The sequence below is a fragment of the Morone saxatilis genome, unplaced genomic scaffold (assembly GCF_004916995.1).
Source record: "Morone saxatilis isolate NCDOM2014 unplaced genomic scaffold, NCSU_SB_2.0 Contig20, whole genome shotgun sequence".
In the NCBI taxonomy this organism is placed as follows: Eukaryota; Metazoa; Chordata; class Actinopteri; family Moronidae; genus Morone; species Morone saxatilis.
Window position 1 is genome coordinate 18,982,538 of NW_023339763.1, and position 12,415 is coordinate 18,994,952.

The following is a 12,415-nucleotide window of genomic DNA, read 5'->3' on the forward strand; positions in this document are numbered from 1 at the left end:
GTTTGTATTCCCCCTGTGGAATTTATGCCAGACCATCTCCATATCCTTGAAGGAAAACCTCAAACAAGAAAGTGAAAGAGTGTGCATGGAAACAACAACACAAAACCCCCCGCAGGCTGTGGGCCTGCAGCATCAACATTTAGAATTCAGGACGCTTAATGAAACTATCATTATTAAAGGTGGAGTGTTCAGTCTTGTCTGGAGCCACCGACTGCCAGAGCTCTGCTATGTAAGAAACCCTAACGATACATTTTATTGTCTAGTTTCATACTTTAACATTGAATTTCATCCTGGGAGGCCTGTAAATTACTACTCACTTAACGCAGTGTACTGGCCTGTGTTAACCCTGTTTTCCTTTAACAAACCTTTGTGTCACTGACTAAAGAGAATTGGGGACCAACTTGAAACAAAAGTACATAAATTTTACATTACATTTTACATTTTTATATGACAGGCAACATTTTATTTCAATTCTTTTAATGGGTAAAAGTATGAGATAAAATTATATTAAATCACACTGCATTAAATCACGTACCCCGTTTCAACTCAACCTAGAGTGCTAGTTCTGGTGCTGGTTCAGTGTTGGTTCAACCAGGAGAGCCATCGAGTCAGGTCATTCGTCACTGTACACATCAACAGTGTTAGCTGTTGTTGCCAAGGTTGTGCTAGCTCTTAAGTACAGCAGCACTTCACTTCTCTTGTGAAGTCCACAGATAATTCATTCACTGTCTATGTGCATTCAGACTCATCAGAGACTATCCCAGCATGCACTGGGTAAAAGGCAGGAAAACAGGATAGGTCATCGCACGGCCAACACATAAACAAACATCTGTATGCTGTTTAGAGTCTTACCACCTGAGCTTTGGTTGGGGAGAAAAAAAGCATTTTAAGATGTCACCACAATATATTTCATAAATATTTAGTAAATATTTTTAAGGGTTCATCATTTTGTCTTCCTGAGCAATCCCCTTGTTATGTTTTTTAAATGTTATCTTTGCAGTCATGTAGAGAGTAAGATCTGACAATACACTGAATCTTTCCTTAGAGATTCAAAGTCAATTTAATTATTGTTCCACTGAAACATTACACCATCACCGGTAATGGCGGCCCATGGTTTTATTTTATATAGGGGAAGAATTGATTAAAGCACTGAGTCTTTCTACAGTCTCTATAGTTCAGACCAGGAAACCAAAATATGAACTAAAAGCAGTCTCAGTTGGATGTCCACTAGAGAAACTGTCATGTTTCAGAGCCACATTAGCATGGGAAATATAGCTTAATACAGATTTAGGTTTTAAATTGCTTTGTATGTGTCCTTTCTGCAAATGCACTGCAGTGGTTCGTCTGTCTGTGTGTCTTGCTGGTGAAGTTAGTGCCTCTACATGAACAACCTGCCCCACTACCACAGTTAATGTTTGATCAAATAAATGAGTAAGCTTTAACCTTAAATACACAGATTGTTTTTATTTCCAAATGAAGCTCACAAAAAGCTCTGATCATCATCAGTATGTGTGAGTCTGCTCCCTGTCTGCTTTTACTTACACTTCCTTTTGTTTCTGCTCAATTTGTGCACGACTGCCACTGTTGACAGAGGCTTGACGCTTGACTATGAAACATCTATTTAGAATATGCACAGTGTGCTCACATGCTGCACATCTCTCCTCTATCAGCTCTTTGTTGCATCTCCTCAGCAGCAGCCAACCAGATATTAATATGTTCATTCCTTCCTCTGCATTGTTGTTTAAAGGGCTGTTCTGCAGGCCAGTCATGGAAAATCTATTAGTTCCTGTTTACACAATCGCTAGATGGCGCACTGCCTAATTTCTCTGTATTTTTAATCGCATCTTCGTTGCACATTCTTTGAACCTTTACCATGATGAGAAGTGAAGCTGATGTGGGCGACAGGGCCCGAGCCAGCAGGCCTGCACCTTCACTCGCTCACTCACTCTGATCAAGTGTGGACATGTACAGTTAGTGTCCATTTGTTGTTGTACACATGGTTCTTTCACATGGCTGCAGTGATTTATCCCCATGAATAATACACACCGCCGCTTCTTATGCCAAACAATCAGAATTGCTTACCTCCTCCGGGCAGCGGTGCATAACACGGGGACGCGCTGCTTTATTTTGTGCCATCAGTTTGACTGTAAATTCAAAATACACGGGAAGCATAAAGACAATGAGGAGGAGGTTGTTCTCTGCTGCAGCCTGACCTGACCAACACGTAGTGCTGTGACAGCCGCTGTACTAAGCACAGTCTGCTGATGGGGGACACACAGGCGACAGGCCGAGCGGTCCGACCACCACAATAAGTCACGCTGCTAGAAACAAACATCACTTACATCAACAGTGGCGGTCCTGTGGTGTGTTCATCATTTATGTGCAGCGGGAGGAGGAATCCTCATGTCTGTAGTGGCCCGGGCAGCACGAGCCGATGCGTTGGTATGATCCAGATGTGTAACACCTTCCCTGCCTGCTCGTTTCTTCATGTATTTAAAAAAAACAACAACAACAACAACCAAGAAAATAAAAAAGAGAGCTGGTCTGACTGGAGGCTGGACAGCTTTGGCGGAGTTTGAGATAAACAGGTGAATAAATAAATGTCATCGGGAGTGCTTGGCTAACTCAGCTGGCGGCACGTCCACGCGTGTGTCACTCCGAGCTGCGATGCGTGTGTGAGGAGACACTGACGGGGAGGTGGGCTCTATTGTCTCCACTGTGGATGACATCATCCCAGACCAATGGCGAAGCGCACGAGATGAAGGGGCTCAGGAGCGAGCACGCAGCACGTGCGGGCTGGTGGAGGAGGAAGAGGAGGAAGAGGGGGGACAAATGCATGCTGCTTTATTAAAGGAAATGTTGTTTTTGTTATACTCCATTTATTTAACAGCTATAGTTACTTGATAGTTTAGATTTTATATATAAAACATATGAGCTCATAACATGCAGTGTTAGTAATAGTTCACAGTTTCTCCACTTAAACCAGCTACAATAGTGAAATGCTATGCTTGCACAATGATGTTAATAATAATAACATATTTATAATATAGCGTATAGGCTAATAGCATAGGCTATAATGCTCACAGGGGCCATTTTTCTGCATTATGAGTACTCTTACTGTTGATAATTTGAGTACATTTAGCTAATAATACTTAACTTGCAAGGAAGTGTTTTTCTACTGCAGTATTGGTACTATTACTTAATTAAAGGATTACTATAATAATATATGTAACACATGACAGAAACATGAAAGAAAGAATTGGTTTTATTACACTGTAGGTTTGTAGGTCAAAGCTGATGGATACTGTTTCTCAAATTAACTTTTTATGTGAAAAAGAAACCATATTATCGTCACTGTCTTGTTGTTGTTGTTGTTTACATTCCCCCAGATGCAAATTTAAAATATGCACTGCAGAATTATTTCCTTGTGACCTCACCTTGTATTGTATAATGGTTAATACATTTCCTTGATTCCTTGATTAGGTTGTCAGTTAGCTGATTGATAAATAATCTTTGGAAGAAGAACTATTCCAATTCTATACTTAAGTAAAGATAGTAATACCACTGTTAGTATAATAATATTCATCAGTAAAAGTTAGGCTTTTTATTTGCTGTGCTCTTTTTTAATGGATGCATTTTTGGTCCAGTGTGTAGGATTTAGTGCTGTAGTTGCACAAAGGACAAACTGTGGTGGTCGCAAAATGGGTGAAAAACGTGAACGCTCCCTTGTAGAGCCAGAGTTTGGTTTGTCCCTTCTGCAGAAACATGGCAGTTCAACATGGACTCCATGGAAGGCGACTGTAGATATAAAAGACTCATTCTAAGGTAAAAAATAAAATAAAATCCCATAACAATTCTTATTTTCTGGTGATTATACACAAATAAAAACACATCTATGATTATCATATTCCTTTCCTGCCAAAAGATTCTTCTCAATGTTAATAAAATTTTCCTAAATAATAAAGATGATATACCTCTATAATGTGCCTATTATATTATTTTCCTGATAAAAATGTAATACCTTCAAAACTTACATGTTTGATCCGTTCTGTCACACTTACTCTGTCTTTAATTTGATTTCCATTAAAAGTATTCTCAAATAGGCACACGAACACTGAAACCATTATTTGTATCAGTATGTTATTTCTGGCTGTCTTACAAAAATCCACTTTACTCTCTTCATGAGGATAGGAGATGATTGATAGGGATGTCTTTCTGACCAGGAAATGATCTTCTCATTGTGTGAAATCATGAAGTAGAACAGTTCCAGACTAATTTTAGCAGTTAAAGACATTTTAGCTGTCATGGCTGCTGAGAAAAACAGCAGGCAGAGACATTCAGCCTGGGTATGTTCTTCACATAAATCGATGTGCATTCATCTCTTATGGCCTTTTTTTGCTGCTTTTTGAGCCTCAGCTACAAAGCCTGTTGGCCTGCAGTCTTTACTCTGTCCCACTACCATCCCATTTCACCAAATATTTTTTGAGCCCCTATTTAAAAGCTCTATAAAAGAATCCCAGATGCTGTTTTAGTTCGACAAAGACATCACAGACTGTTGCCAAACAGCAACTTGGCACAAACCGTATGCTAACCAGCCGGCACTTTGATGGTCTGTGTCCACTTAAAGCCTTGGAAAAAAGCCCTGGCTGAGGGTCTTTCAAGTCGGCCCCCCATGCAAACCTCTGCGTTGACACCTCTGATCACCCAAGCTTTCTCATGATTAGAGGAATTAAAAGCAAGCAGTGGTAAAACATTACCCGCTCCCCCCTATTATAACTATGTTTGAGCTGTGCTTTGCTACCTCTAAAATGTGTGTCTCACATCAGCCTCCACACTGAGAATGTATTGCTACTGCTACAAATACTACTACTTCTTGACACATTGGTCCACTTGTCTCTGCCTGCCAACACTGGAGACACTTCACCCACCAGCTTTAATTCAGGCCCATTCACAGCTGTGACTGTAATGTGTAAAGAGAAGTCTTAGATTCCTGAATTAACAGCATGGGCCAGACAGCAGTTCACATCCCAGTGAAGGAGTTAGGAATAACCTTGCACCTGCTGTATTTGGTAATGTAATGATGTGTAAATCTGCTAATGTGATTTATCACATTTGACACCTGTGCTGTAAATTAGATAATGTGAGTGTATGTTTCACATTTCTTCACTGAAAACATCTGGAAACCTCTTAATGTGTCACAATTTAACACTGCAGCAATAATGACTGTGAGGAATGATTGTGTAATTATGATTACACAAAGAGCTTGTATCCTTAATATATGTAATCTTTATAACCCATTCTCCATTGCTGAAATAATTTAACATCCCCCCAAGAATTTTACCTCCTGACGTGTCTTGTAGAGCGGAGGTTTCATTATGAGTGGTTCATACTGGCAGAGTTCTCCTTCATCTCAGAGCAGAATGCATGGAGGACAGTGTTGAATTTCAATGTCCTTCTCTAAGCCTCTTTATATCTGATTAGGAGGTTACTTCACGATCTGTGGCCAAAGTTCTGTTGATTCATCTGGTCCCAGGAGGTGTAAGTGACACCTCCTCTAAGCTCTAAGTTGAAGTAGCAAAACAGATCCAGTATTCATGCTTTTTGAGCATGATCTGCGCTAAATATTTAGCAAATATATGAAGGAAACAGTAAATGGAAAATATAAAATATGTGCTACAGTTAGTCGGTAAGAGACAATATCCTCAGCAGAAAAAGGATTTCATTGTTCATTTGTTCAGCTGCTTACTACTGTTTCTTGACCACCTCCCTCATGTGTTTGTCATTAGCAGGAGGCCAGTGTCAGTCAGAGCATCCTTGATCATATCCCCACTACTGGTAGTAACACTTGGTGTCTATGTGGACAGGGAATCAACTCTTATTAATCATTTATCCATTTAAGTGCAGCAACCGGTATGAGTGCCCGCTTCTCTATATCTTATCTATATCATGATATCAGCAAGTGTAATTCTCACGAGGGAGCTTACTGTTATGCCTTTGCTTTAAGTAACTTACCTGTAGCTATTTTTTCCTAGTGTAATTATTTTGCTGCAGACTGGAGGCAATTAAGTAAGTCTATTTTTGGAAATTCAACTGGGGTATTCAGACTATTTACAACTTCATTTCAGCATGTTATCAGACTAACAGTTTGACTAAAAATGCAAATCATTTAATTTTTTATTTTCAGTTCTTTATTTATTTACAGTTTTATTTTCATATACCCCCTACGTCAGTTTGTGTATCCCCAGAACACAATTTGTAAATAGTGGCACTAACCCAGCAAACATCTCCCATTAAGCTAAACTAACAAGTTGCTTGCTGTAGCTTTATTGTACAGAGTCATATTGATCCTCTTACATAACACTCATCAACAATGCGAATAAGCATGTTTCCGAAAATGAAAAAGTTTTAGTTGCCCAATCTTAAACCTACATTCACTGATTTTTTGGCCACTTGGGGGCAGTACAGTAAGCTTTAACATCCCCTTTTTAAAACTGAATCGAACTTGCTAGCAAGCAGAGAAACATTAGCATTATTAGCTTCCTTTGGAGTTGTGCTTATGGCTATCTGGTGAAAATAAGTCCAATATTCACTCTCCTTTTAGTCCTCCTCGAACTCCTGAGGGAAATATCTGTCTCTTTAGCTGCTATATTTGCTAACTTTGTCTGTAATTTGCTGTTGGGTAGCTTACAGTGGGCTAATCAGAGCTTATTCACTGAAAACAGCTATACTGCTGGGAAAAAAAACACTGATGAGAGTGATTTAAAACATTAGAGCTAAAAGATGCTAAAAAAAAAAGATCTGTAGAACTGAGGGGAACTGCAGTCTGGAGATAATTGTCTGTGGTTTCAATACAAAGATATGTACTTCTGCAGCTTTAACCAAACTGGCCACCATCAGGAGTGGCAGGTCAGAACGCTGTATTTGTAGCTGACCTTGAAAAAGCAAAAATCAAAAAGGATCAATTAAGTATCACATCAGTTTGTTGTTGTTTTTTTTTTACCAGTTCTTTATCGACCATTTTCTCTACCTGCTTATTTCTTCTCAGGGGTCTGGAGCATATCCCAGCATGCTCCTGGCAGCAAGTACGAAACCAATCCAGCCTCAGCATGTGGATGCATATTAAGTCCATGGCTCATTTCCTGTTTAATACAGCAAAATGGTAGAGCTGGGAAATATGGATGACAAGTAATAATATTCCTAAGCCTTTATTGAAATAAATGGTTTTACAAAGAGATTTTTGTAAACAGAACAATAATTTAAACTAGCTGGCCTTTATCAAATCCCATAGATGTGAACAGGCCAGTACAAACACTCCTTTCACTGGAGATTATTAAGCACGGTGGGGGAAAAAAATCATGAAAATCATCAAAATAATCTGGTTCTGGCTAAATGTCTGTACAGCACTGGAATGCATTGTTATGGACATGGTGCTGTTTTATGTTTTAGTTGTTTTGTGAGACTATTAGTTTCTTAAGACTGATGCAAAAGAAAGAAAATCTACAGGACAAAAAGTTCTGTTCTGAACAGTGTTCAATCCTCAGACCTTCATCACATACAGCAGGAGTGACCTTTAATACAAACCCTGCCAGAGCATTCACAATGTGTGGGACTCTGTTCTTCTGTTTTCAAAGAATCCATGAAAGAAAAAAGAATGCTTGAGCAAAGCACAAAGCACAAGGTAATCTCACAGTCCAAAAAATTCACAGGAGTGACAGTGTGCAAGAAATAATAACAATCCTCTGTCTATATTAATCTTTCAAAATATCTTTCAAATCTTTCAAATATATATATATATATATATAAATTGTTAAGCATCAGCAATCATAAACCTATAATCACCTAACTAAAGGTCCTTTTCATCAGGACACACCTCATCCTGTTTTCCTTGACTATTAATGATACTAATCGTATTATTTTAATGAGAAAAAAGAGGAAAGTCCAGGCTAAGTGAATATACATTTATGTACCAGAACTTTTTTTTTTTTCTTCTTTTTTCCAACCCTCAATAATTATCTCACAACCACTATATTTATCTTGAGACCCTTTGGAGAGGGCCCAACCCCAATGTTAGGACCACTAGACTAAACTACTGAACTGTATAAAGGATTTAAACTAATATATACTGTATAATACATCCTTCTGCAGAGTTAAGCTGCTAGTGGCTCAGCTGCTTGTCAAATGTTTAAATATCTTCAGAAACCCCCTCAGCCCATTCCTTCTTGACCTTGGATTAGCACTTTTATTTATAAAGTAGTAGTAGGAGTATTTTTACATTAGTGTGCTGGCACTTTTACTTAAAGCCCCTACAGGAACTGGCATTTTGTTCTGATTCTGGCAGCCCCTGTGGACAAAAGCCATCTCATTTAATTGATTTTAAGGGAAACCGACCAAATCCAACACGGTGACAGGCATTAAGAATAACTACGAAAATATCCAGTTTTCTCAGTGATGGTCTTGTTTGTTTATGTAGGTCATACAGAGGCTTCAGTATTACATTGTTTCATAAGCACGTTTAAGTAAAAGATAAAGGAGAATAAAAGATTGGCTGCCATTTGCAGAGTGGCATTATATTGTTAGAAAATCCTGTTTTGTCTGTTATTGATGTTTATTTTAAGTGTTTGTTCATTTTTCCAGACAACCATCCAGCTGGTTTTATAATACCTCATTATAAGAGTTCATTTTCTGATAAATCTTGCATTTCAATAAGGTAACATTCATGAGTACACATGTAGAACGCATGTTTTAGTGATGTAGAAATAATTTTGAAAGACCTTCAAAAAGAACAGATTTCTGTGTGTATTCACTCTTCTTTCTTCTTAAAATGTGTAATTAAGACAACAAGGCATCTTATGGCATCATAAATCAGCAACATTTATTTCCACTTTTTATACATTAAACGTGCATATCAATAAAACTAAAATTGATCATATAAATACCTCTACTGTAATACTGGTACAATAAATATGGCTCTACAGATTCTAGGTTAAATAAAAAACAAACTTCAATATCAACTGCTGTGCGACACAAGGAGATACTCTCAGGAAATGCTGTACATGTCTTCTCTTTTAGCACATTTTTCATCCCTAAATGACAGACCTGTTTGGTGATTGTGCTATGATTAGGACCTCTTCCTACAGTTATCTTTGCTCTCTGCTGTGCTTTTTCTAAAAGTGATGCTGTTGAAAAAATATTCACAGTGTCAGCGTGACAGATAAGAAAACTGGTATCCTTCTTGTATCCATACTCAGACTGCACCTTTTTTTGTCATGAACACCAGTAACATTTGTGGAGTCAATGACGAGATAGTGCCATGCCTTTCACCAATTTGTGCTTAAGAGCTTAAGTGTCACGCACACTCAGATACACACATACACACACAGGCACACACAAAATCACATGAAAAAATCATAAATGTGCTCAAAGAATTTATATATCTTACTACAATTTAAAGCGGGGGCACTCTGCTCCAGGTCAATTATGTTGTAAAAAAAAAAAAAAAAAAAAGGAGGCATTTTTAACCCTGCCTATGTTGAACATGATACTGATTGAGAAAGCGACGTGGGAAAGGGGACCAGGCAGTGAAAAGATTATGATACAGTTGTGATTCACATGTACAGGAACACATCAACACGTCAACAGCCATGTCAAAATATTACATACAGTACTTTAAAATAGATTACCAAGAAACTCTTAATCTGATAACGTGCAAAAATAAACACAGCAACTCTTTCACAAAACTCCCACGCACAATGTTCATCTTTTACATGATATATAATGAATAATTAATGTATAGATTGAGTAATAAATATCAACACACAGATATGTTTTACATCTCACTTCAGTCTCAGTAAGTTCTTTCCTTTTATGTAAATGTAAAGTATAATGTCGTCCCATGCACCATCTATAATTTTCACCTTTTCAACACCTTACAAAAATACAAGGAATCTTTTGACTGCTTGCTTTAATCTTGTGCTTTCTTAACACTGAATTACTCAAATAATTGTCCACACACAGAGAGAGGACAAGATGCCAGAAGTTTTACATGTCAAGTGACAGAAGGTTTGATGCTGATAGCAATGATTAGATAAATGTCCAGTGGAAAATAATATTTCAAAAAAAGAACAAAAGTTGAGAACAGGTTAAATTTCAGTGGCTAAAGCTATACTTCACAGCATAGTGAGTGGTAGCAAAGTTCCAAAGTCCAAAGATTCAAAGTCAATCAGATATTGTGCGGTATCAATAATAACTAATGATACAAATAGTTATAAACCTTTGTGAAAATAGACAAAAACAGAGAGAAAACACATTCAGTAGACTGTAAAAACAGAGGAGGAACCGTGTCTGTGCATTTCCCTCAGTCTCAGAAGCCAGGCACGTGGCAGTACGCCTCCAGGGAGGACAACAGGATGTAGATGAACCAGAGGGAGAGGAACATAAAGAAGGTGATGAGCTTGGGTGTCCTTGGGCCCCCGAGCTCTCCGTTAGACACGCTGGGACGCCGGCGGTAGAGCAGCACCATCACACACACCAGCGCCATGATGGTGAAGAGGGTGACGGAAAAGGCCAAGGAGCCCGGGTCCACCTTGAACACCTTGCCTTTGGTTTTCCAGTAAACGGACGCGAGGGTCCATGCCACCCCGATGCCCAGGAACACATTCACTGCGTTGCTGCCCGTTACGTTGCCGATGGAGGCGTCAGCATATTGGTCCTGGATGGCGGCCACTTTACTCGCAAATGTATCTGTATGAGAAGAAGAGATATTAATTAAGCGAAAATAAATAAATAGGAAACAACAGAATTTGTGCAAATCACCTACTGTTGGAAATCAGTGGTGTGCACAGGGGAAAAATTCACTTAAGACCCTCCGTTAAACCCTACAACTACCAGGGACTATTTCATTGCAATATAAATAAATGCAATGGTTATTAAGAATAATAATAATTTATCAGTGCTTTATAGATCAGACCATTTATAGACCATAAATAAGAACATGTTTTAGGTTTCCAGGTTGTAAAAAATCCCTTTGGCTGCTGTCTTTTGGTTTCTTTTCTATTTACCAGCTTAAATGTTGGTAATCATTAGTTAATGCTCATCAGTGTATCATTTTCTAAAAACACATCAAGTTTGCAGTTATACATGTTATTAGTGACATATTGAAAGTACATTCCAATCAAGAAATAAATAGTCCAACAAATGTTAATAAAATGGCTGATTGTAATTGTGACACACTGGCTTTTGTTCAGATTACAGTTGTTGGAAGGCATATTTTATTATTTTAGGACAGAGTCAGGCTACCTGTTTCCCTGCTAAACTGAGCTGAACAGTCTCCTGACTGTAGCTATATATTTACCTTTGGAAATTTCATCCTGAGTTATTAGAAAGTGGGCTAACACTTTATTTGGACAGCCCGCCTACAGATAGTTTATGAAGTATTTTCCTGTAGATGTTGTACGGATTTATCTATAGACTATATGTGTATACCCTGACCAAGATGTGCCTAAACCTAACCAAACCTTAACCACAGTGGACGAAGATTGTTGTATCTATAGGTGGACTATCCAAATAAAGTCTTACAGAAAGTGGTACTGCAATGTTCCTTATAGCCATGTACAACAACAACAACAACAACAACAACTTTTACACTTTAAACTGTGACAAAAATATTCTATATACATATTCTTCAAAGCCTGTCCTGGCACTACACAGACTCTTTCTAAAGCACAGATATGCATTCGTAGATGAAAGTAAATCACAACAAATGTAGAAAGTAGATGATGTCTCTGAAACTCTCTACCCACCAAAATGAACTTATAACCCGGCAAACACATTACCTGTGAATGCTGTAACTTCTTAATGATTACCCTCTAACTAATTCATGTAGGGATATTTCCAGCACAACTGGTATGCCAACTTGAAAGAGAGTGTGCGTCGGACTTACTGAGCTAAAACCTGTCAAAACCTAATTTTCATATTCTCATTTGTGCCTCACTGTGGCAGTGTTTAGGACATAGTGAAATGGGAATACAATTAGGCAGCAAAGAGAGACTAACAAGTGAAACACTGTTTTTCTTAGTTTACAGCTTGTTAATGTTCAAGGCAAGAGCCCTGGAGAGAGTTACTCTGACAGCACAGGCAGAGGCAGAGGTTACACAAGTCTCCCCAAGCAGCTGCTTGTACCGCACAGGCAAACCCCTGTGGAAACCCAGGATAAGTCCGCTGTTACAGCTGACAGACACCACAGATGCCCACCTGGAACAGAGGTGCCGAGGGCCACGAACACCACAGCGGTGACAGAGTCTTTGAGACCAACGGTGCAGCCGAAATGGGAGGCCAAGTCCCCGGTCACAGCTGTCAGAACACCAATGAGGGAAATGGACACAAAGAAGCAGGCCCAGCCGTTCCAGTACTCAGTGGG

At 38.7% G+C, this 12,415-nt stretch overlaps 1 protein-coding gene across 1 annotated transcript in view; it reads right to left on the reverse strand.

The window, feature by feature from the left end:
- Positions 1 to 8,904: 8,904 nt before the first annotated feature.
- Positions 8,905 to 12,415, reverse strand: part of slc8a4a (solute carrier family 8 member 4a) — a 17,010-nt gene continuing 13,499 nt past the window's right edge. The window contains exons 6-7 of the mRNA XM_035666912.1: positions 12,250 to 12,414; positions 8,905 to 10,740 (exon numbers count right to left, since the gene is read on the reverse strand). Coding sequence (XP_035522805.1) covers positions 10,361 to 10,740; positions 12,250 to 12,414 — 545 coding nt within the window. The 3' untranslated portion in view covers positions 8,905 to 10,360. The remainder of the gene's footprint in view (positions 10,741 to 12,249; position 12,415) is intronic.